At 45.1% G+C, this 24,339-nt stretch overlaps 2 protein-coding genes across 2 annotated transcripts; one reads left to right on the forward strand and one right to left on the reverse strand.

The window, feature by feature from the left end:
- Positions 1 to 438: 438 nt before the first annotated feature.
- On the forward strand, positions 439 to 1,434 carry PtA15_10A265 (uncharacterized protein; the record flags this gene model as incomplete). The annotated part of the gene is made up of 1 exon (XM_053160424.1): positions 439 to 1,434. One exon carries the CDS (start codon positions 439 to 441, stop codon positions 1,432 to 1,434), a length of 996 nt encoding a protein of 331 aa, XP_053024400.1.
- A 3,699-nt stretch (positions 1,435 to 5,133) lies between these two features.
- On the reverse strand, positions 5,134 to 5,604 carry PtA15_10A266 (uncharacterized protein; the record flags this gene model as incomplete). Its single annotated transcript, XM_053160425.1, has 2 exons — positions 5,134 to 5,431; positions 5,555 to 5,604. The coding sequence occupies 2 exons, from the start codon at positions 5,602 to 5,604 to the stop codon at positions 5,134 to 5,136; spliced, it is 348 nt and encodes a 115-aa protein (XP_053024401.1).
- Positions 5,605 to 24,339: the final 18,735 nt, after the last annotated feature.

The raw sequence follows: 24,339 nt of genomic DNA on the forward strand, positions 1-24,339 counted from the left end.
TGTCTTACCTAGGATCACTTGTATGATATTTACCAATTGCGTCCTTACATCTCATGCTCCTAATGCTGACATCACACTGCTCAGAATCATCACCCCCTCCCCAAATCAAAACCTAGCACTGGTACCTTGGATTGATTGTTGGGACTTCCAGTCAATCACTCGGACCGCAGGTATGTAAGATCATCACCTTCTGTTTCCTGTACTGACTCACGCATATCTCATCACTTTTTAACTCCCTCCCCTCCCCAAACTATTCAGGATCACTGGTACCTCTGCTCAATCCTTTGACTTCGGATCTTTGGACGTTGGACGTTTTGCCCCTCATTTTTAGACCATTTCACGCTTGGGGCTTCATATTGGTCTTCTCCACTACAGGACTATTGCTAATGTTATCAAGTGCTCCCGATCTTCATAAGAACTTGGTTGGGACATTCGATAATGGCAGTTAATAAGACTGTGTCGGCAAAGAACTTTATGAAGTCTTGGGCACAAAAAAGGCGTCGGATGAATCAGAGACACTCGATAGTCTCTCTTAACATCACACCTAATTTCTTCAAAGGCCAGCAACTAATATGGTCAATGCAAAAGTTCGACGAGCTACACCTGTATCCCAAGATTCAAGCCGAGAATAAGAAGCAACATCGCAAACCAACTGCAAAGGAGCTTGCTCATGCCCAAACCATAGTTGATAGCTTTATTCACTTTACACATGGTAAAATCATTTTGATTGATGATACCAAAGGTGAAGTTGTAGCTGTAATCGAGTTCATTCCTATCTCTCAACTTACAACTAAGGAGAGAGATGAATTCAATTGCATCACAAATTTCCTTCACAAATTGAAGAAGTTTGTTTACCCAATTGCACCTGGACGTGGATGGGGCGGTAAAATGTGGGGTGTGGGTTGGCGTAAATTTATGAAGGCACTCGAACTCTTTGGAAGTTACATCAAATTGCACACTGCTTGGTCTTTCACTCGAGACTACTTACAACTTGCTTTGCAATCACAAATAGTTTCCTGGATTCTTGGACGATTGTTTAGAAGCATGGGTGACATCCCATTTGAGTCTAACCGGAATCTAATGGAGAAGCATGGCGTTCCATCCTTTGCGTCTGGAGAATTCAATGATTGCCTTACTGAGTTTGACTGTGCACCTCACATCACATTTACCACCAACGGATTCTACAATCAACCTCACACGGACAAAGGCAATGCCTCCAAATTTGCCTTTGCACTTTTTGTGCCAACCAAAACGTCTGACGGTACACTAGCCAATCCGTCAACTAATGCTGGAGCATCTGGAAGTCAATTTGTCCTTCCTGATTATAAATTCTGCATAGCATTCCCGCAACAGTGTGTGGTGAAGCTACTGTGGGCTGCTAATCGCTGCAAACACTGCACACTTCCAGGAATTGAACCAAAAGGGTTCACTTGAATGGGAATGTCCCTGCAAATTATGAAGAAAGCTTTGAATATATGTAGCGCCATCAAGACCGGTTTAATTTATCTCCAAAAAAGTTATCAGGAGAAACAAAAGCTCTACTTTGGTGGGCATCGAAACTATGTGGGAAAAAGTGCTAAATGAAACGGTAAGTATTTCATGATCCCAATATTCTTGAATAATTTGTTTAGGTTATTGACTGACTTTGATCCCTTTTTTTCAAGTCCCATTCCTCTCCTTCAACCTAGCTTCTTTCCTGTTTTGTTATTGCCCTCTCTCACCTACTACAATTTTATGTCCCCAACACCTTGAAGCTTTTTTTTCCTCAGTAATTGCTTCATTTTTTTGTTTTCACTTCATCGATTCTCACATGTTGGCTGAAATCATTTTCACAATATGCAAGTGTGAATTTCAAGGGTGTAACAGTTACACTATATAGTGTAGTGGTTAACATGGTGATTTTTTCAATGGTGGGTCAGCTACCCTAACCATAGCTGTTAGCATGGCGTAGCGCAGTGCAAATGAGCTATCTTCTAGAGCAGTATTAGCAAAATTGTGCGCATCTGCGCTAACGCTTTGCACACAGGGTGCAAAGCTATTTTAGCTTGTAGCATAGCGTTAGCGCAGATGTGCACAATTGTGCTAACACTAAGCATGCAGGGCGCAAAAGTGTCTACGCTGCGCTACATTGCGTTTCGCGGCAAAAAATGCCTTTTTTCACTAAATGGGCCTTAGCGCACACAGCATAGCGTAGCGGCTGTAGCGGAGCGCCAATGCTAAATGAAAATTGATGCGCTGTTAGCACCGCTGAAAATTAGTGCAGCAGAGCAGCATTGCTGCCCTGAAAGTGGTATCCATACCTTCTGCCCTACCACTCTTTGGTTTTGCAAAAAGTACAGAATTGCTACTTTCCCCTGTGGTGCACTGATCATGATGGTTCCGCTTCACTAATGCTTTTTGAGCTGGATGCACAGTGGTCCCCTGTTGCAATACACTCCTGTACTGTAGCAGTTACACCCTTGTGAATATGAATATTATCTGCTGAACTGTGAGGCTCTGAACCAAAGAAAAAAGGGCCTTACAGTGGCTATTGCCATGACCTAATCAGTGATAGGGCTGAAACTGTTTATATTAAATCAAAATAGTGACTTTATTCTACTCATGTAGATTGCATAAAACATTGCTTGGCATTTAATATTTAAACTATGAATTTGGCAATTTTTCAGTGCTGAGGTGGGTGTTTTACTACGTGGAATTATCAGTTACATTTACTATTTTGAAGTAGCCATTCTTGATGTCAGCCAACCAAAGTTCTTGGTTCTCATGTATCATACATTCCAGTCCAACTTTAAGCTTTTTAGAAGTGAGCTGAGAACCTTCTGACTGCAAAATCTGAAGATTGGGGTGATTTTTAAGGATAAATTCTGCTGGGTCTTTTCGCATGGGGAATTTTGCCTTCATACGGCCAAGGGCGGAAGCTATAAGAATAATAAATTTTCTTTTGTCAAATCAGACATCATGTGACATGATTGAAGCAAAAATAACAAACAAAATAATTTATTCAGTTTGACTCAAAGCTCTGTGCGAACCTCATCGGAACGCTTTTGTTTCTTTGTTGGGGGTTGATGCGTATTGGAGCATTCTTCAACAATCGTTTGAATGGCCCGCCCATGGCTGTATGCCTCAAACATCTCTTTTGATTTCCAGTTTTTCTTTGCCACCGAAAGCCAGTATGGGTCATTGCTTAACTCCTTGCAGAAACTACCTGATGATGGGCTTTGTGTTGCAGCCAACATATAAAAAGTCAAATTATAAACATTTGCGACAGTGAAAAGCTATGTTGGAAGTGTGAATGGTCAGTATGATTTCTGAATGCCTGATGTGTGGCTAAGAGTAACTACAGACCTCAGAGTTGAGACGAATGATTTGCTTGAGGGCTTGTGCAGGTGTGCTTCCACTTTTTTCGATATCTTGCCCTGAAGCAAGCAGGATTTTCTCATGGTTGACCAGATTTTCATACAGGGGCTCATACAGCACTATTTCCTTGTTGCTGAGGGAATTGTTAGATTGCTGTTGATTGCCATGATTGCTGTTTGTTTCTCCATCGTCCAAGTTTTCATCCAAAGCACAATCTATTGGCAGTTTCGAGAAGTGACGAAAGACTCTGGTATTGAAAACTGATTTCTCATCTTCGGTGAGTGATTTCCATGCGTCCCCAAGGGTTTTGTTTCTCTCGTCCCATCCAACCAAGCATCCTTTTGGGGGAACTGAATAAAAGACTTTAGAATTTGCAAAAATCTCCTGATGAGCGTGATGAAATTGAATATTTTTACCTGGTGTCTCACCACTCTTAACACTAAAGGCCAGAAATTGACTGTAGCTGCTTTTGTTTTGAGTTGGTTTGTCCTCTCCACTGACAAAATGAATGCACACTAAATGAGAATGGGATTTAATTTTGATGTGATTTGAAATAACTCACAGCCAGCTATTGACCATCTTCTCAGATACTCTTCCAAGAATCGCAAGTATCAGCTTGATCTTGAGGTATTTGGTTTTATCGAAGTTGAGTAGCTCTTGGACTTCAGTTGGGATCCAATTTGAGTTCTTCTTTCTCTTGCTCAATACCTGCCGGAGTGATGGAATGTTCCACAAAGCCAGGTGATCCTTGAAGTTATCTAACGTGAAAGCAATTTCATCATGCGGTTCATCGGAGTCGGAGTCCTCATCCTGTTCGTTGCGGCTGCTACTGTTGTTGAAATCAAAATCGGTAGATTGTTGTTGGCCACTGTCATGATTTTGTCAAGAACGAACTGGTCCAGATCCTGCCCTCCCTCCCCTTCCTCCCCCTCCCCTCCCTCTCAGTGATGACGATCTACTTCCACGTGTTGGGCTTCCTTTTCCATGGCTGGTTGGCAAATTTTTGACAGTTGAACAGGTGGCCACCATTCTGCAAGGTGAGATGTGATGTGAGTTAAATTGCCAGTTAGATTTGGATTGGTCAAGCGGCCTGGATTTGATTGAATGAGGTGGTTGATGAGGTTGAGCTAATTTCACTTATTGCTTCCAAGTGAATGTGAGTGCACTTACCTACAAAATCCTGAGATTTGGGTAGATTGGTGGTGAACTTGGCAGCTGGAGAAAGTGAATTGATTGGGTGGTTGGAATCAGAACGGTTGAGCAGCCTGTTGAATGGGGTGGGTGTTGAGGGTCAGCTGATTTCACTTATGTATTGGTTCCAAGTGAATGTGAGTGAGCTCACCTGGGAGATTAGTGGCAAAATTGGCAGCTGGAGAAAGCTTGACTTTGACTTGTGACTTAGAAAAATTTATGCATATGCAAACATGTGGGCTGGCCGAGTCAGCTCTGTATGCTATACGGCTATTAGCCAAGGATAGATTCATATTATCTTTGGTTTGAAGCCAAAGGATAATAATGACAAAACTCCTACAGTGTTGAACAACGCGGTCAGGGTTATGGATCAGGGCTCTGTAGAATGTAGTGAGGCCTGGTTTATAGGTCACAGGATGAAACAGAGGAAAAGCCTCTGGATTTTGGGGAGAGAAAGACGGGGATGTATTGGGGGAAGGTACCCCTACAGCAAGGGATCTGGGTCCTGAGTAAACAGACACTGGGCTGGAAGGAAGAAATGAACTAAATACAATGCTGCAAGGGCAAAAGGCGCGAGCTCCAGGATTAGTCCGCTCCAGTTGCGAGGAGGAGATGGGTCACATGGGACATAATTTCAGTAGGGCTCCTGATGGTCTTCTGAACTATACAAGCTATGCCTCTGATGCAACAATCTGCAGCATGGAGCTGAGAGGTAAGAAGAGGCAGCACAGGATTACTGGGTGGGTCATGGCGGAGATCAATGTCCAAGAGCGGATGATGGGCGTTAGCAAGGAGTTTGTAGGGGTTGGTGGGCGCCTCAAGCACGTTGTTTTGGGAGCCAAAGTAGAAGCTCTGGAGGGCCTGGGTCCCCTCCGTCAGGTCGCTTCAAGGTGGCTTTGAGCTCATTGTCACTGGCGCTTGTTTGGGGGTCCGAATGATATGAGAGGTTGTCTGTTAGACATTGCTGCTGCTAGTGATGGTTTATGAGCTTTGAGCTCATTGTCACTGGCGCTTGTTTGGGGGTCCGAATGATATGAGAGGTTGTCTGTTAGACATTGCTGCTGCTAGTGATGGTGGTGGGCGTCCTGGGTCAGCTTATTGGACACTTTTTGCGGCTACTTACGTCTGCTCTTTTTGCGGGTGTCTCTTTTTGCGGGTGTTGTTTGATGCATTGCCAAGGTGTGAGCCGCGCCTCCTGCGTACTCACAGGAACAATCACCAGACTTTCACAGACAACGGACCGGGCGCCCTCTTAATCCCAGTTTCCCGGCCCCCTCCTAACTCAGTAGGGAAGTACTAAGACTTCCCCTGAGTCAGGTGAGCAAGAGCCTTTTCATTCTTTCCCCCTCTTTCTCTCTCTCTTCTTGTAGTTAGTAGGGAAGTACTAAGACTTCCCCTGAGTTAGATCCTTTGCAAAGCAGATACAGAGGCTCTACCCCCCCCCCCCCCCCCCCCCCCTTGTCCTTGCCTCGTCAGTGCAGCGCTCCTTAGCAAACGCTTACACAAGGCTGCGAAGGGGAGAGGCAACTGTAGGTGGTAGCGTTGTGGCTGTGGCTGCATTGTCAAGGCGGAGGAGGGTCTGGTCCTGTCTGTTCTAGCCTGGAAAAACATTTGGAGTGGGATCTGGATGGCATATAAAGGAGGGGCTGATACAAGCCTAGCATTGCCTAGAGATGGCTTTTGGGTACCGCTACCACCTGGCGGGTGCGGCAGGTGCCTGTGAGGTACCCGCCAAGTGGTACTGGGTGCGGTACCAGGTATGTGGCTCTGGCTGGAGAAGCAGTGGGGTTCCTGGGTACCACCTGCCTGCACCTGCCCTAAACCCCCTATTACCAGATTGCCACACTGCATCAACTATCCGCACGGACAAAGTTGTCCAACAAGTAGTTGGACAAACTTTGTCCAACAAGCCTGGCAGCCCAGGATCAAACATTGTGCAACTCATCGGACAAAGTCTGTCCAAAAACTGCTCAGAAAATCTAGTCCAAGCGGTCAATTGCTGCAGTGCCAAGACGCTATGGACTTGGACCAGCTCTCCTAGAAGAATACAACCCTCTCGGTGAGCTGGGCCACAACCAGCTCCCTAGGAAGCTTACCCTCGGCAAGCTGGTGTAAAGATTCAGCTCACCAAGAGATAAGGATTCCTTTTGGCGAACTGGTCAAAATCCAGCTTGCCACATGGAATATTTACCTCTCGGCGAGCTGGTCAAATTCCAGCTTGGCAAGAGGTATTTATTCCTCTTGGAGAGCTGGTCAAAGTCCAGCTCGCCGAGAGGGGTGTATTCCTTGCGGCAAGCTGGTCAAAGTCCAGCTTGCCAAAAGGAACACTTACCTCTCGGCAAGCTGGTCAAAGTGCAGCTTGCCAAGAGGTATGTATTCTTCTTGGCACACTGGGCTTTGGGATGTTTTGGAGAGCAAGTATCACGGGTATATTGCCTCTGGTACCACCGGTACCCGCCCAGGCAGTACCAGGTGCGGTACCAGGTGCCGGCTTTTGGTCAAAAAGTCACCCGGTACCCAGACCCGCTACGGGTACCTGGGTCCCAAATGCCAACTCTAGCATTGCCTGGCAAATGCCTAGCATTGCTTGGCAAATGCCTAGCATTGCTTGGCAAATGCCTAGCAGTGCTTGGCAAATGCCTAGCATTGCCTGGCAAATGCCTAGCATTGCCTGGCAAATGCCTGATTGGGGGGAGAAGGGGAAAGGGAATGTGAATACAAGTAGGCATAGTGGATTGAAGGGGAATAGAAAGAATTGAGGTTGAATTAAAATATGCAAAATGAGCATCCCTAAGATGTGTCATGTTGTAAGCCCTGATCCCTGGAGTCTTACAAGAACCTTTCACAGAATTTCTCTCAGTATTACATAAGCAAATAGTACTTAGTCTCCTTGTTCTCCTTCCCTGGTACGGCAGAGAGTTTCACCCTCTCCAGGCTAGGTAAGCTACTTTTGATTCTTCTCATTCTATTAGTTGTTCTAGTTATACTTACATAACAGATATCTTCACTCTCTCCCAGCTAGTTACCTGAAATACAGCCCCCACATTGGTACTAGAAGGCTCTTGGGCTTTTGCCTTGTCTCTAGTGCCCCCTTGACAACGCTCAGTGAAGTACTCAAACGGAGTCCTTCCACACGTTCAAAGGGTTCCTCAATGTCATTGATAAAAGACCAGCCCTTGTGCCTCAAGAAATGTTGCATGTGCTTTGCTTTGCTTCAAAAATTATGAATTGACCAAAGTGGAGCGGGGGGCACTTCACAGCCAGCCCAAAAAGAAACAGTGCAAGCAGATTCCTACTGCGCTCAGTTTGGCCACGCTTCTTATTCCTGCTGTGCTCAGAGTGGCCACGCTTCTTGTCCTGCCTATAAAGCAAAAGCAAATTGCAGATATTGTTCTAACTCTGCAAAATAAGCCCAGTGCAGCGCTGTAGCACTCCCAAGGCACCGCGTGATGTGCTTCTGTGAGTTTTTTGCGCCTGCTGTACTGCAGGGAAGAGCAGCGCTTACTGCTGTGCTGAGTTCACAAAAAGACACCGCTGTGCTGCGTGCAGAACGCTTCTCCAGCTCAATGGGCGGAATTGGTAATTCTGGTATGTTTTTCTATGACTTTATCTAGAAAGATTGGATAGGCCATCAGCTGTTTATGAAACATTGATCCTTTAGATATATCACACTGCTTAACTTTGGTACAGGTTGTTAAGAAAGCCAGTTAGAAAAATCTACAGAAATATTTTCCCCCTCTTTTTTTTTATCTATACACTCTCAATACACACTTTATTACAAGATCTTCACCCAATTCATGCTCAATAAGTTCTTCATCATTTTATTTTTATTTTTGCTTTTATCTCCTGCCCTTTTTTTTTCCCCGGTTATCCCTGCTATCTTTCTGCCAAACTACAGTGCTTTGCAGTGCTCTGATTCATAATATTTACTCACAAATTAAGCACAACTAGAGGCCAAGTCGGCTTTGCCGCTGAAAACTCTGGTTCCTAGATTTTTGGGTGCCTGTTGCAATTTTTCACTGTAAATAATTGCTTGGATGAATGGTGTTTGTTGGTAAAGCTTTTAAAACTATAAATTAAAGGATGAAAAGCTTTCCCATGAAATGCTTCAGAATCTATTTTTAAATTCCAATTCAAGATCTCCTGTAGGTCTTCAGGTTGGATATTTGGGATGTTGTAGAAGCTACATTTGTTCCGGCTATCAAAACCCAGGGTATATAACAAGGATGCGCCAACATAAGTGTTGGAGCAAGGACAAATGATGTGTGCTCTGAAATTTTATCCAATCACTCTAGGCACTGATTGGGGCTGCAAGCGCTGCTGTCACCTTCAAGTCTACTGTTAATGATTAGTCAGCCAACATTGTATGAAAGAAAAGTCCCGCCACTGCGTTGCTGGAGGATTGTGAATCCTCGAAGGGACAATTGGTGGTGGCAAGGCTAGGAACAGCCTTGCAGTTTTGAAGCAGGGGAGCGGATGGTGTACTCCCGTCTGGGATGTAGATTGGACAGGCGGAATCATAACGGCATTGAGGATCCCAATCATGAAGTGGAGGAGAATCAAGCTGCTGGTGCAGCCAATGCTGGCGGAGAAATGAATGATAACGGGTCTCATACCGGTTCAGACAGCCTGCCAGACAATCTTGGCTTGTGCGGGCTGCGGCTGATGAAGAAGGCGTTGATAGCCTGGGCTTTGGGATGGTGTATCTGGTGGGTGGCCCGCAGCGACTCGGCGATCAGCTTGAGCACATCTATGGCCGTGGGGAGCTCGTTGGAGTTTGGGTCATCCTTGATACTGGATATACCTGTTTGAGTATGGCGCTGGGAAGCAGTTGAACTTGTAGGATCACACCTGGGGCCCACATACACCCTTGTATTGATGTACAAAAATGCTGCGCCCTTTGGCTATGTTTTTGGGATGCTCATAATCTAACCAATTAAATGAGAAGTAAACCAGGCGACCTCATTGTAAGTTTTCTGATGAAGATGATGGCCAAAGAGAACAGAAGGAACGGGAAAGCAAGTCTCACCAATGTTGATCCTATAAAACCCTACTTTTGGCAGAGCTGACAATGATCGGCAAATTTATGCATAGCGTGTTTCAACTTGATGATTTGTTGGAAACTCCTGGTGATTTCTGCCCTTGCACCACCGACCAAGAGCAGGCACCGTAGTTTAGTGTTTTGATATTTCATTATTGCAATCTCACCAAGATTGCCCTTTATGAAAAAAGGAACTTTACTGACTTGTTGTCAAGAATCCGCAGGTTGGGCGAGTTGGGTGTTGTGGCGCCGCATGGCGGTGATTGTTGTTGCCAAGCCCATACTGTGCAGGGTGGGGCCTGGTGGGGCTATATACACTACATACATAGCTTGCTGGATCGAGTCGGACATAGGTGTGCATAAAAGGAGGTCCTCTTGGGTGTGATTAATATTCCCCAGGACAATCTCTGCCACTGTAATTCCAGCTGGTGGTTTGTCCTCACCCCCCTCTGCTGTTGCACTTGCACAGTTTGAGGGGTTAATCTTGGTGACCCCCCTTTGCAATTGCCTTAAATCCGGCGCGCTGGGGGTCACCTGCCCAATACTTGCACCCTCTCTAGAAGAGCATGGCCGGTATTGGGCTGGTTGTTTTGATTGTGTGGGCAGTTTATTATTATTATTATTATTTTGTAGGGGAAACCCTTGATTTTTGTTTTTCTGTTTGTCTGTCTTTAATAAACTCAGATAAGGCCCCTGCAAACCTGCTTTTTCCCGCGTAAAGCACTCTTTTTTTGGGCTGAATGTAGAGCTGCAACAGCGCTGATTCAGCACGCTGCAAGAAAAATAAATATTCTCTTGACTCCAAAGCTGAAGAAGCAGCAGCAGCAGGCCGCCCACTACACTGTAGGGAAGCGCAGCACACCAAAAAACAGCTGTGCTAACGGCTGCACTGCACTTTTTGCAGCAAAGCACGGACAACATTGCCTAAAGTAAAGGAAGATCTTAAGCATTGGCCACAAAGAAACTGATTGATACAAAGATGGTTGGGAGCAACATGCCCACCATCTGCCTGCTTGATTTGTATGATTTTTTCCAACTTGTCTTTGATGAAGGTTGTACTGAAACAAATATGCATGGTCACCAATTTGGCATTCATATCTGGTGTACAGCATTTGCATTCAATAATTTTTCAGAGGGCTGCCTTTCCATCCTTTTCCAAATCACCTGCTAGAGCAGGTGAGGTTTGCAAGGAGGAAGTATACATACAGACACGAGCACTGAGATCAATGATTTGTGTTGTTGTGGGAAAAGTTCCTCCTCTGTAAGACAAGCTACACCCGCCAGTTATGTTGGTGGCTTGCCAGGAATGGAGACTTTGGCCTTTGAACATGCCCTAGTAGCCCCATAAGGTTCTTGTCAAGGGTGGACAATAAAGGATGGTGGTATGTTTAATCGCAAGCGGTCAAGTTGTCCTCCACAAGTGCGGGGTGTGCTGTTGCAGTTTTGCTTTCAGTAATGGCAAATCCAAAGTGAATCAAGGTAGGAGTTGATGTGCAAGAAGTAATCTTCCTTGCTCCTTCATTCTGCCGAGTGAGTCCAGGGGAAGGTGTCTAGTTTGGATCTGATTGATCCAGGAGATAAGCTTGGAGGTGTTGGCGCAGATGATTAATTTGGCTTCCAAAATACACAATTTGCAGGATAACAGTTCTCCATAATTGGGAGATGTCTCCCCCAAAAAGGCAATATAAAAACTGTTTCCAGGATCTTTCAATGAATAATTTGGCCTTGTTAGCATATAGCAACAGAATTTTGGTTTCCTCAATCAGATTACCAGCTCTGATCTTTTCATCATCATGCAAAAGTGCTTTCTTTGAAAAGTATGTTTGTAGCGCAATAATCCATTGCAGGAAAGGCTTAAACTCTTAGAACAGTCCCCGTAAGTGAGGTCCATCTGTTATACATAATTAATATAAATCAATAAAACAGTAAAACCACTACACTACAAACAGCGCAACAGTTTTTAGGGGTGCATCGCTGTGCTGAAAATCAGCAGGACAAGCGCTGTGCTAACCACTGATTATTTGAAGCAGAAAACCTGCAAATTCCAGCGCCCCTAAATCAGCGGGCAATCAGTGGTCAACCGCTGTTCTGACGCTTGTTTCAGCGGAAAACCACTGAAAATCAACGCAGCACAGCAGAATGAACGCTGCTTACTGCTTTTTCATCATCAGCGCACTGATTTTGCAGCGCCCCAACATCTTCATAAGGAACATGTTGAGGTGTGGTCCAATGGGGGGGCAGGTTTATTGGGTGAATGAAACTGTGTAGTTAACATGCTGGCAGCGCCGCTGTCACTGCACCCATGTTCAGCGCCTAGTGGGGCGCAGCAAAATCAGCTTGCTGAAGGGTAAAAAGAGGTCAGCATCTGTCAGTGGCCTTCAGCGGTCATTCCCCTTTGCTGCTCTGATTTTCAGCAATAGCGCCCTTCAGTAAATGGTGGGCCGCTAAGCGTTAGCGTAGCGGCAAAAAGCGCCTGCCAATTTTGAATAGCGTTAGCGCGCTGTTAGCGTTGCTACGCTGCGCTAACAGCGCGCAAGTTCTTTGTTAGCATTAGCGCGCCGCTACAGTTGCTAAGCTACGCTATGCTGCGCTACAGCGCTTTTAGCGTAAAAAGAGGCCTTTTTTCCCGCTAGAAGCGCTGTAGCGCAGCGTAGCGCGCGCTCTTTGGCGCCTTTGGTGTGTAGTTTTAGCACAATTTCTCGCTTCTGCGCTAACGCCACTCTAACAGCTAAATTGGCTGCACACCCTGTGCACGTAGTGTTAGCACGGAGATGGTGCAATTCCGCTAACGCTACGCTAAAAGTAAGCGGAATTCTTGTCAGCTATGTTTATGAAACTCAGGGTAAAAACCCGTCAGAAATAAGGGATTTTGCCCTAGTACTATAACTGTACTGAAATAAAACACTGGCAATAATGTGCCAAACTTGTTACGTGGTATTTAGCCACTACAAGGGTTTAAACACTCTTATATAAGAGGAGAATATTTGTAATTAATAAGGTTTACTTATTAATAACAGGGATATATAAGGTTTTGACGTAGAAAAAGCTGGTAAGCGCTTAAACTGATTGGCTGCGCGTCAGAGGCGGAAGTCTTACAGCAACTATTTATAAAGATTTAACTGTAATAAATGCTTATAAGGGATGTTGGCAATTTTAGAGTTAAGATCTAGTGGGTTTCGTGCCAAAAGGGCAGAAATAAAGGAAGTGTTGGCTTTAATAAGCCAGAGGAGAATTTTCACGAGTTAACTTACAGGTTAATGGGTGGTGAAATGTCTGGGGGGACAATTCCAGTGGATCAATTACCTCCTTAAATACTGGAGAGGTCTTTGAGGGCGCTGAAATATTTTCATTGGTTTTGGCTATGGGTAAATGCCAAGAGTAGACGTGTAATCTGCTTTGGTTATGGGTATTTTATTTGTACAATATTACACAACTTCCCTTACTCCCACACATGACATTTGTGTAACCAATTGTCATGTGAAATAGCTTAACATGAAGTGTAATATCAATTTGTACTGAGTGTTACTCTCACCCGTGGTTCCTGTTTCACGGGGGAAAGGTATTTTACTAATTAATATAATTTTATGTATTTTAATTTATGTAAAGATTTTTTATGTAGTTTTCCTGCTCTTTGGAGCGCTTTATGGCAATATGTACATATATGAAAAAAAATGTATGAAGGAGTAGGAATGAGGGGTTACTTTGAGTGGGTGACCCCCCTTAATTTAACCCGAGGATTCTGAATATTCAATAATATTTCAGGATTTGTAAATAGTTTACTAGTTTTTTTGCAGACTTTAGGATACTTGTTGTATCTCTAAGGCTGACAATTCTGCTACGCTACCGTTAGCATAGCTGGACCACCGTTGCTTCAGCATTGCTGCGCTAACGCTGATCAAAAGCATGCTTACGCGGCAAACTGCTGAATTCAGTTTTAGCACAGCGCTCTAACCGCTGAATTCAGCGTTAGCGCAGCGCTCTAAGCTCTGCGCTAACGCTGGTTGGGATGGGGGATCAGTGGCATATGGCTGCACTGCGCTAAAAGTGCCGCTGATGTCAGCTCAGCGCAGCGGTTTCACCTTTGATCAATATGATCACACGTCAAGTGAGGGGTGGGAGTGAGTGATGACCTAGGTTCAGTTTTGAGGAGCCAAAGCTGATAAAAAAAACTCTGGTTCATTTCAACTTGAGCAACTGGCTGAATGCCGGAAATGGAAGACGCAAGTCCTGGGATGTTACAGGCCAGAGAATAGGCTTGTCAAGGTGCTGCGTAAAAGTTGGTTGAGTGTGTGGATCCTTCAAATCTAATGAGCAGGTACTCTAGCCAGATATGGTGGTAGTGATATTCACACTTCCTCCGCAGCACTTATTTGGTTGTATCCTAAGTTGTATACACCACGGGTCGTGCCGGATGTCCATGGGACACCCTTTTGCAGATGTCCCTGGACATCCGGTGTGGTATGCTTTATGGTATCTCATATGCCAAAATCAAAATTTTCTGCTTTTCTTTCTTATTTCTATTAGTTTTACTCTTAATCTCCCTTTTCCTCTTATCAATCACTTAATATTCCTCAAGATTCAGTTTCTAGGGACAAATTCACCCCTAGTCTTGCCTCACAGAACACTCATAAGGGCACTCACTCAGAAGTTACATACTCTTACACACTCACAATACCCCTTACAACCTCAAACAGTTACACAATCCATATTTACAACACTTAGTTACACACACGGTTACATACATAGCTACATAAATATTTACACATAGCTGCATCATCACTTACATACATACAGTGTACACATGCAGGCACTCATGCAGGTGCTAGCTGCATGTGATAGCTGCATGCACTAAGCTGCATGCGCTAGTGGATTTTTGTTGCATAACAACAGCAAGTGACCTGGTTACAGCATGACTACACTAAACCCACAGTCCTGACCAATCACACCTCTTGATTCAGCCTGCATGTCATAACTCATAATCACCTGTACAGTCCTGACCAATCACATTCACCCATTCAACATATGTACTAGCCAAAAACCCTCATGTACCTAGCTAAAATCTCTCATGTGGAGCTCCTCTGGAGCTAAAATCCCTCAATGTTGTCTATAAAAGGAGGCTCTCCTCCTCTGTTGTAACTCCCCCCCAGCAAACTACCTGCACTCAGTTTCCCCTATAACAAAGTACACAACTGCTCACTCCTCAATATATTAGTCACCCTATATTTTGGTTTTACACACATTAAAAAACACTTACACACAAAATAAAAACTCTACAAAACACTCACATTACATAACACAAACCTTTGAGGGGTCCTCTTTGACCAACTATCATCTGGTTGAAGTCCAGACTCCTCACTCATAACACATTTTAGCAACTTCATCGCACCCACTTTATAACAACAGTTATATTTTGATAACACTCCACTATCACTACATTAAACCTGCCAATCTGAGATTGGTGGGCTTGTTTTAGTGTCTAGTGAACCAGGAAAGGCAGAGGTTTCCTCATACATCCCTTTCTGCACTCAGCAAAAGGTTCTCAGGAACACTTTTGAGCTTTACACCGGCTCTTGCAGGGCAGGAAACATCCGCAGGATTTTACTATTCATGACGGATACAGATGTATCCCAACTGAGTATCCACTGGATGGTCTTGGAGCATCTGCTGGATGTAACCCAATCATCCGCCGGATATCACAAACCATCCTCAGATGGGAAAAATAATTGTCCAGGTGCGCTGGCCAGCACACTCCTGCAACAAGCACCAGGCCCCGGGCCGCGTGCACTAAGAAGCGGGGGGGCAGAGGCAATGTGATTAGTGTTGAGAGTAGAGCTCGATAGAAGGAGTGATTGTATTAAGAAGTATGGAATCTACGCTAAATACTATGTACAATAGATCTGTGACAGTTGTTGCAGTTGAGTACTATCTACATGCCACAACATCCCCCCCCTCAACAAGAAACTGGCAACAGGAACAAATACTGGAAAAGAAAATAATTAAACAGAGAGAGATCCTTGTACCGCATTTGCGCACCTCCCATGTGCCACTCTACCAAGTGCCTTTGTTAACACATCCGCAATTTGATCCTTCCCGGGTATCCATTCAACGCAGGTTTTGTTCTCAAAAATGGCCTGATTTGTCACATAGAAGTCGCGCTCAATGTGGTGAGTCCTTTTGTTAGACGCGTCTTGACATCCTATTTTGACCGCAGATTGGTTATCGCAGAGAATTTTGACTTTGAAGTTAGCTCCAATGATGTCAAAAAGGAGATTTCTGATCCATAGTGCATGTCTTGTTGCGTGTCCCAGTGCCATATACTCTGCTTGACATGTTGAGCTGGCCACTGTTACTAATTGCCGAGAAACCCACATGATTGGCGCCCCATACAGTCGCATAATTACACCGTAAGACAACCTTGAATTGGGTCCGCCCCAATTCGCATTGACGTAGCATTCAACGGGAAAGCTGTCCGTGCCCCAAGGTTTGATGTGTAGCGCCGTTTCACGCGAGGAGGCCAGATATCCCAGATGATGTTTGAGGCCTTTCCAGTGGAAGCTTGATGGTCTTGATGAAAAACGCGCCAAATAGTTGACACTGTAGGCAATGTCAGGTCTGGTTCCTACTGCCACGTAGCTGAGACTGCCAATGGTGGAAAGGTAAACAGTTTTGTTAATCCCTTTGGTGTCATCATCTGTGTTGGCGGAGTATCCTTCTGGTAGTGGGTTGGGATGTAGGGTAGACCCATCCCAGTGATCCTTGAAGATTTTGTTGATTAAATTTGGTTGTGTCAGCTCAAAACCCTCTGCAGTCCGTTTGATCTTCACACCAACCATGCTGGTCAGACCTTCTTCCCATTTGATTTCAAGGGCTCCTTTCAGTTGAGTTTCAAGTTGTTTGAGCGCAGCATCAGATGATCCAGTTACAATCCCGTCGTCAACGTGAACCCATATGATAGAACAATCATGTTTGTTGGTGAGAGTATAAACACTAGAATCATAGTAGCTAGACACATATCCCAGATCCGCCAGAGTTTTACTGAGATGTTTCCACCAACATCTTGCCGCCTGCTTTGTCCCGTATAGTGCGCGTTGTAGGAGGCAGGCTTCTCCTAGGTTGACGTCGAGTCCCTCTGGCGCCTGGACCCAAACTTCTTCGTCAATTGGCGCATTGAGGTAAGCCGCGACAAAATCGAAGTTATAAATGGGCCAATTGTTCTTTGCCGCTAACGTTAACAGCACACGCATTGATGTGAATGTGGTGGTGGGTGCGAAAGTGTGAGCAAAATCTGTTCCCTCTTTCTGGTTGAAACCCTTGGCAACGTAGCGGGCCTTGTACCGTGTTGTTCCATCACCATTGGTCTTCTTGGCAAAAACCCAACGCGCCCCAAGCTTGCAGCGGTTGCTTGGCAGTCTTTGCACTGTCCAAACAGATTTCCAGCGAAGATTCTCTAGCTTGGTGTCTATTTCTCTTTTCCAGTGCAAGGCATCTTGAGACTTCATCGCTGCTTTGAACGTCAAAGGTATGGATTCACTATGGTTGGCGCACTCCTGTAGACATTGATCCACAGCGGCTTCCTGTTGTACAACCTTCATCTCATCTTTAAAGTCATTGAGTTTCAAGGTGGACAATTCATTGAGGGAGGTCTTGTTCTTTGTCTCCGGCTGTTTCAAAGTCTTGGGTTTCTTGGATTCCTCTTGTGTTACCAACGTTGGAAGAGCATTACGCCCAAAATTGGCCCATGTGGACGACACTAGCTTCTTTGTTGCAGGTAGCCAGAATTTCCAGCCTTTGAATTCTGGCAGGTGCCCAACAGCGCAATCATCTAGCTTTTTTTGTTTTTCTGGTGCCACAAGGACGTAAGCTTTGGATCCAAAAACACAGGTCCTGTCTAGCTGTGGTTTGTCCCCAAAGAAACATTTGTACGGTGTTTTTTCCTTTGTGACTCTGTTAGGTATCCTGTTCAGAGTCCATGCCGGCCACATGAATGCGTAACCCCAGAAGTCTCGGCCTAGTTCGCTGTCCTAGAGCACACTCCGACCCATATCGGAGACGGTCCTGTTGTATCTTTTGGCCGCACCGTTCTGGAAGTGATGGTAGGGCAGGGAGCGTTCAGCAACAATTCCTTTGTTGCTGAGATATTTACCAAGCACTTTTGAATCAAATTCTCCTCCGTTGTCTGATTGGAGAATCTTCAGCTTTGAACTAGTTTGAGTCTCCCAACGGTTGATGGTTTCCATCAAAACGGGAGCTGCTTCGGCCTTTGTCTTGAGAATCTTGACCTCACTGTAAGAGGTGAAAACGTCTTGTATGGTAAGCGCGTACTTGCCCCCAGACATGGTGGCTGTGTCAAAGGGTCCCATTAGGTCAACATAAACCACTGACAATTTGCACAAAACTCTGTTTGTGGGATCTAGCGCGGAGGTCCTGGTGGCTTTGCAAATGGAACAGACAGGACATTTAATTGAGCCACTTGGCATGGTTGTGGGCAAACCAAAACCAAGTTGTAGTTTCACCAGCCGTCTTATTTTCCTAAGGCTGGCGTGTCCAAAAAGTTGGTGCCAGAATAAAAGAGTCTTCTCATCCGCAGTCAAATCTTCACACAACCAGGTGAACTGGCTGTGTTCTACCAACTCAGGAGACTTAAAAAAACTAGTTGTATTCATTTCAACGTTGATAGATGGGAAACAACTGGTAGAATGAAAATCAGGGTGGTCTGGGTGAGAGGAAGGGATGCGCTTTGGTCGGTTGAGTGGCCATGTGTTCTTGATGGCGTCAAAATCGCTGTGCAAGAGAGTTCGTCCGCCGCTAGAGATCAAATCAATGGAGTCAAAATTTCCATTTATCTTGAAGAGGCACCCTGATTGCTTGAACGCTGCAATGGAAAGTAAGGTTGAGCGGGATCGCTCACAATAGTAGACGTTCTTAACAACAATCGTTGTTCCTTTCATCCCGGCAAATTTCAAAGTACCCGTACCTGTGATGTAGTCACACGTAGTGTCAGTGGCTACTTTGACTGCTATTGGGCGCTCTACGGGCTTGAAATCAAATAGGGCATACCTGTCGCCTGTCACGTTATCGGATGCGCCTGAATCCCAAATAACTTCTTGACCGTCACGATTGATGTTCATTTCTTGGAGGTCAAAGCGATGGGCAGACGGTTCAGCCAAAAGATTTTTGCTGTCAATGACATATTTGACCTCTTCTTCCTCTTCGGCAAACAGATTGGGATTAATTTGCCTTGCTTCCACTTGTTTGGATGTGTTTGTCCCGGTTGGTTTGGACTGAGAGTGAGGATGACAATATGGGGTTGGCAACATTCCAGCAGGTTTCTGGTCTGATTGTTGGGGTCAGATGTACGGAGTGCGGTCAAATTTGTATGTTATAGAGCAAGGCGGAAAACTGGGATGCGCCTGAGTGCCTGACACGGGTTGTTTGTTTGTGTTGTTGTTCTTCCTGCTCTTGGGACACTCGGAAGACATATGTCCTACTTGCTTGCATATAAAACATTGCGCAGGGCTGTTGATAGCCATAGCTGTCACTTTGTCTTTGTCTTCACTTCCTGAAACAGTACCGGGATCTAGTCCTGAAATGCTAGACATTGCGCGGCTAGCTAGGGTCACGTTCATTGACAAAGATTCCGCTCGTCCTGTCAATCCCGCTAGGTCAGCTTCTGCTCTGGCTGCATCCCAGTATTGTAGGACTTGGATGGGACCTGGTGCAGTCAGGTCATGGGTCTCCATGAACAAATCAATTTTGCGGTCGACAGAGCATTGGGGGAGGTCGCGCAAGTTACCCTGTAGGATGAGGCTGCGTATCACATCCCAAGTCAACTCAATGCCTTGTTCCATGAAAGTTCTCGCGCATTGGTCAAAATCGGCGAGGACTTGCGCAGCGCTGGTATAGTCGGAAAGAGAGATAGCTTTCAGTTTCTCCCATGCTTGAAGTTGTTGTGCGCGATTGACAATCCTAAACTTAAAGATTAGGTGAGCGTAAACATCCGCAGAGCTGGCGAGATTGAGAATATCAAACAATAAATCAGGGTGGACGGAAGATTGGATGATACCGAGGGCAATACGCTCATGGTAAGGAATGGTGAACTTGTGTTCTCCTGGGGTGTAGAAGTAGGTGTTACGGAAATGTTTGGAGGCACATGCGCTGAGAGCTTGTTCCCATCTTCGGATGTTCGATCCGTCCGGCTTCAAGATATCATCGGCAGCAAAGTCTTTGATGGCGGCCGATATGATAGTGGAGATTTTGGAGTCCTTGTCCAACTCCCACTGTGCTTGTGTTCAGACCTTGTCCGCCTGACGCCTTAGCCGTTCATCCTCACGCCTGGCTTCGTCAGATTTGTGTTGGAGTCGCATTTCGGCTACCAGACTTGCAATGTCACCTTGGTCATGAGGGGTGTCCCGACCCGACGTAGGAGCTGCCGCTGTTGATTGGCTAGTCAAGGCAGTAGCTAGATGTGGCGCAGGTTTGGTGTGCCTCCAGTTTGTGGCGGATGATCCAATTTTTCTGTTTGTGATTCTAGGTTGGAAAGTTGTCTCTTCTGGAAAATCGTCCGAGACCTCAGCTTCCTTGCCTTTGCCAACATTGAAGTACGCCAAGGTTCTGGCACTGAGATTGTTGTTGGTGGGGCCGGCACCGTGGCTGTTGTCAGAGGAAACTTGACCAATACGGTGTTGAAAAAAATCGGTCGATGGGATTTGAGGGCCAAGAACAGACTTGAGTGTTGGGTTGTTTGGAGTGACGCTCATTGATTGGAGTCCAGGAATCGGACCTAGTCTGTTGGCGGATCAGAAGGTTGGGAAGCGTCCAGATGGTGGTTTGTTGTCGGACATTGTTTGTAGAACGGAAAGGGGAAAAGAAAGAAATACGTGGGGAAGAGTTGGAAAAAAAAAATGTCGAGAGAGGTGGAGAAATTTCAGAGTTTGTGGATGACTGGTTGATCCGGCTGTTTGATGGACAAACTGACTCCTGCCGTTATTTCAGTCAATATTGCAAGATTTTGAGTTTTGTCAAACCTAGTTCTGGCTGTGTGGTTATGGGTAATTAATCCAACCTAAACGCCTGCAGAGCGTTGGCCACACAGTACAGTCCTAAGAAATTGTCGATTGATATGAAAACGATGGAGAGAAAAAGAAAAGGAAAATTGCTTGCCGGCGGACTACTTTTTCTCTTCCTGAAAGGACTACTGCTTGTCCAGAAGGGACTACTGGTGATGGACTCGTCGTTGTGCCGGTTACGTGTGATGATAAAAACAAAACAAGCTACTCTAGCGAGATAGGCTCATAACCTGTTGAGAGTAGAGCTCGATAGAATGAGTGATTGTATTAAGAAGTATGGAATCTACGCTAAATACTATGTACAATAGATCTGTGACAGTTGTCGCAGTTGAGTACTATCTACATGTCACAACAATTAGGTGCCGGGGGTGATCGGGCCTGGGTGCCGCAGTGGTTGTTGAAACTGGGTGTTGAACACCCAACCTGCAGCATCAGAGGTCCCGGTGAAGGCAGCCCTTCCCCACTACAGCAGGGAGCATGTGTGATTGACAGCAGCACACGCGGTTTATATTGAGTGCACACTGGGTTGACATCCATCGGAAACTCCAGCCAGAGTGTCCAATGGATGTTGACTCTCAGGATGTCTGAAGGATGTTGACTCTCAGGATGTCCAGTGGACATTCTAGCCAGAGTGTTCAATGGATGTTGACCCTCAGGATGTCCAGATGATGTCTTTGAGGGCTGAACATCACTTGGACGCATCCAATAGCGCCCAAGTGATGCTCTGTGCACCTGGCATCTGCTGCATGCTCCCCGGACATCATGCGGACGCTTTTAAGCCCAAAGCATTTGCGGGATGTCAGCCTTTTCCAAAAGGCGCCCCGTGGTGTAGTTAAGGACAGTTTCTTTTCTCACTTGTCTTGTTTCCTTAACTTCTCAACTTTGTTCATCCAACTCACCATGCTTTCTGACTCTCTGATCTAGGTCTGTTTCTCCCTTCTCACTGTATTGCAGTCTCATTCCTCATCTCTGCCCATCTTCCTTAGGTTTGTTGTGTTTCCCTTAGTGCATCACTTTCAGCAGCTTGTGTCCTAACATTCCCACTCCTCACAAAAGGTTTGTTGTGTGTCTCTTAGTGCACCACTCTCAGCAGCTTGTGTCCTAACTTTCCCACTCCTCACAAAAGACTGTTTAGTCTTTAAAGCTCTATTTATCATCCCACTAGTTCTAGAGTGTCTGTATTACCTTTGTGTTGTACCGGCTCTGCTCTCTTTTGTTTCTCCACTCATCATTTTGTTCCTCACTCCACCCGCACTTAACTAGGTGCTTATTTGTTTTTTCTCTCTCATCTCCTTGCATCAGCCTCCCAGAATTGGCCTCTTAGCCCACAGCTGCATACTGGTGTTTCTTATGTCCTGCAAGAAAAAAACCATGCTTGAATGTTTTAGAGGCTTGGAAAAACAATTCCAAAATTTTGGTAAAACAACTCCCCAATTTGGGTTTACGTTGCCGGTACCAATTGTTGACCGGCTCTTGATGTTGATGTAGGCCCTTTTTGGTACAGGTTTTTTGGGAGTCGTCCGCCAAAAATAATAATTTGGGAGTTTTTGCCACTAATAATTTAATATTTTCTTGACTGGATAAATGGGAGTTGTCCTACCAAAATGCCCGCCAACACAGACCTCTTTGGGAGTTGTCTGCTGGCCCTGATAAATCCTGATGCGCGGTCACATTTTAAACAGTGCGTGGACATGTAAAAGGGTGCGCGGACACATTGTAAGGAGTGCGCAGACGTGTAAGGTGCGCAGAAATGTAAAAGGGTGCATGGACATGTAAAAGAGTGCACAGACATGTAAAAGGGTGCGCAGACATGTAAAAGGGTGCACAAACATGTAAAAGGGTGCACAGACATGTTACAGGGTGCGCGCACAAAGATTAAAGAGTGTGTGGACATGTAAAAAGGTGCACAGACATGTAAAAGGATGTGTGGACATGCTACAGGGTGTGTGGACACATTTTAAACAGTGCACGGACATGTAAAAGTGCGTGCGGACACATTTTAAACAGTGCATGCACATATAAAAGGGTAAACATTTATGCAAAAGTGTGCGTGGACATGTAAAAGGAGGCGCAGACATGTAAAAGTGTTTGCTGACATGTTACAGGGTGTGCGCTCACATTTTAAAGAGTGTGTGGACACGTAAAAGAGTGTACAGACGTGTAAAAAAGTGTGTGAGCATGTAAAAGGTGTTAGAATTTGAGACCTTTCGTTGCCTTCCAACAATGAGAGGAGTCTGAGAGAATTTTGAAAGAGGAGCTGGGGACTTGATTCTCTTGATGAATTCTTGAGGGTGGTCAACAGAAGAATGTGCTCTGACTCAATGATTTATTACCAATGACGTCAGAGAAGACTATAAACCAAGCTCATCTGTCACACTTGTTACAGATGAATACAACAACTTGAGAAGAGAACTAAATGTCCCTACTATAGGAGAAAATTGAGAATCTACACATCTCAACAACAGGAAAATGATTTTAGAGCTACATGTCTAAAATGAAGATAAATATCTAGAACTACATGTCTAGATTGATAAAATTAAGAACTACATGTACAAATATTCCTTGATGATAAATCAACTAAGAGACTGAGAATGAGACTAGAAATCTAACAAAAGGATGGGCAGACATGTTACAGGGTGCACGGACACATTTCAAAGAGTGCACAGACATGTAAAAGGGTGCGCAGATAAGTAATAGGGTCCACAAACATGTCAAAGGATGCACGGGCACATTTTAAAGAGTGTGCAGACATGTAAAAGGGTGGGGGGAAATTTGAAAGGGTGTGTGACCCTAAGGGTGTGCACACACATTTTATATGTGCACTCTTTAAAATGTGTGTGCACACCCTTTAACATGTCTGCCCAGCCTTTTACATGTGCTCACACCCTGTAACATTTTTCTGCACCCTTTCACATGTCCACGCACCCTGTAACATGTCTGCAGACCCTTTTACATGTCTGCGCACTCTTTAAAATGTGTCCGCATGCACTTTTACATGTCTGTGCACTCTTTAAAATGTGTCTGGACACACTGTAACATGTCTGTGCATCCTTTTACATGTATGCACACCCTTTTAAATTTCCACACACTCTTTAATCTTCATGTGTGCACCCTGCAGCATGTCAGTACATCCTTTTACATTTCTGTGCACCATTGAAGATGTCCACACACTCTTTGATTTTTGTACGCGCATCCTATAACATTTCTGTGCACCCTTTTACATGTCTGCGCACCCTTTTACATGTCTTTGCACTCTTTAGAATGTGTCAATGCACCCTTTTACATGCCTGTCCACTGTTTCAAATGTTTCCGCGCACCAGAATTTATTGGTGCCAGCGGATGACTCCCAGCAGGCCTGTGTTGGCGGGCATTTTGGTAGGAAAACTCCCATTTATTGGGCCAAGAAAATATTAAATTATTAGTGGCAACAGCTCCCAATTTTCATTTTTTTTCAGACAACTGCCAAAAAACCTGTACCCAGAAAAAAGGCCTACGTCGACGTTGAGAGCCGGTCAAAAATTGGTCCCAGCAACGTAAACTCAAGTTTGGGAGTCAGTTTTCCAAGCCTGAAGCTTTAATAGTAAGTTTTTCCATGTTTTGGTCATCTATAAATCTTACATGCTGGAAACATAAATTTTCTCAATTGGGCCAGCAGGTAGGCCTGCTTGCCAAGCAGGGGTTTGT

The sequence above is a fragment of the Puccinia triticina genome, chromosome 10A (assembly GCF_026914185.1).
Source record: "Puccinia triticina chromosome 10A, complete sequence".
In the NCBI taxonomy this organism is placed as follows: domain Eukaryota; kingdom Fungi; phylum Basidiomycota; class Pucciniomycetes; order Pucciniales; family Pucciniaceae; genus Puccinia; species Puccinia triticina.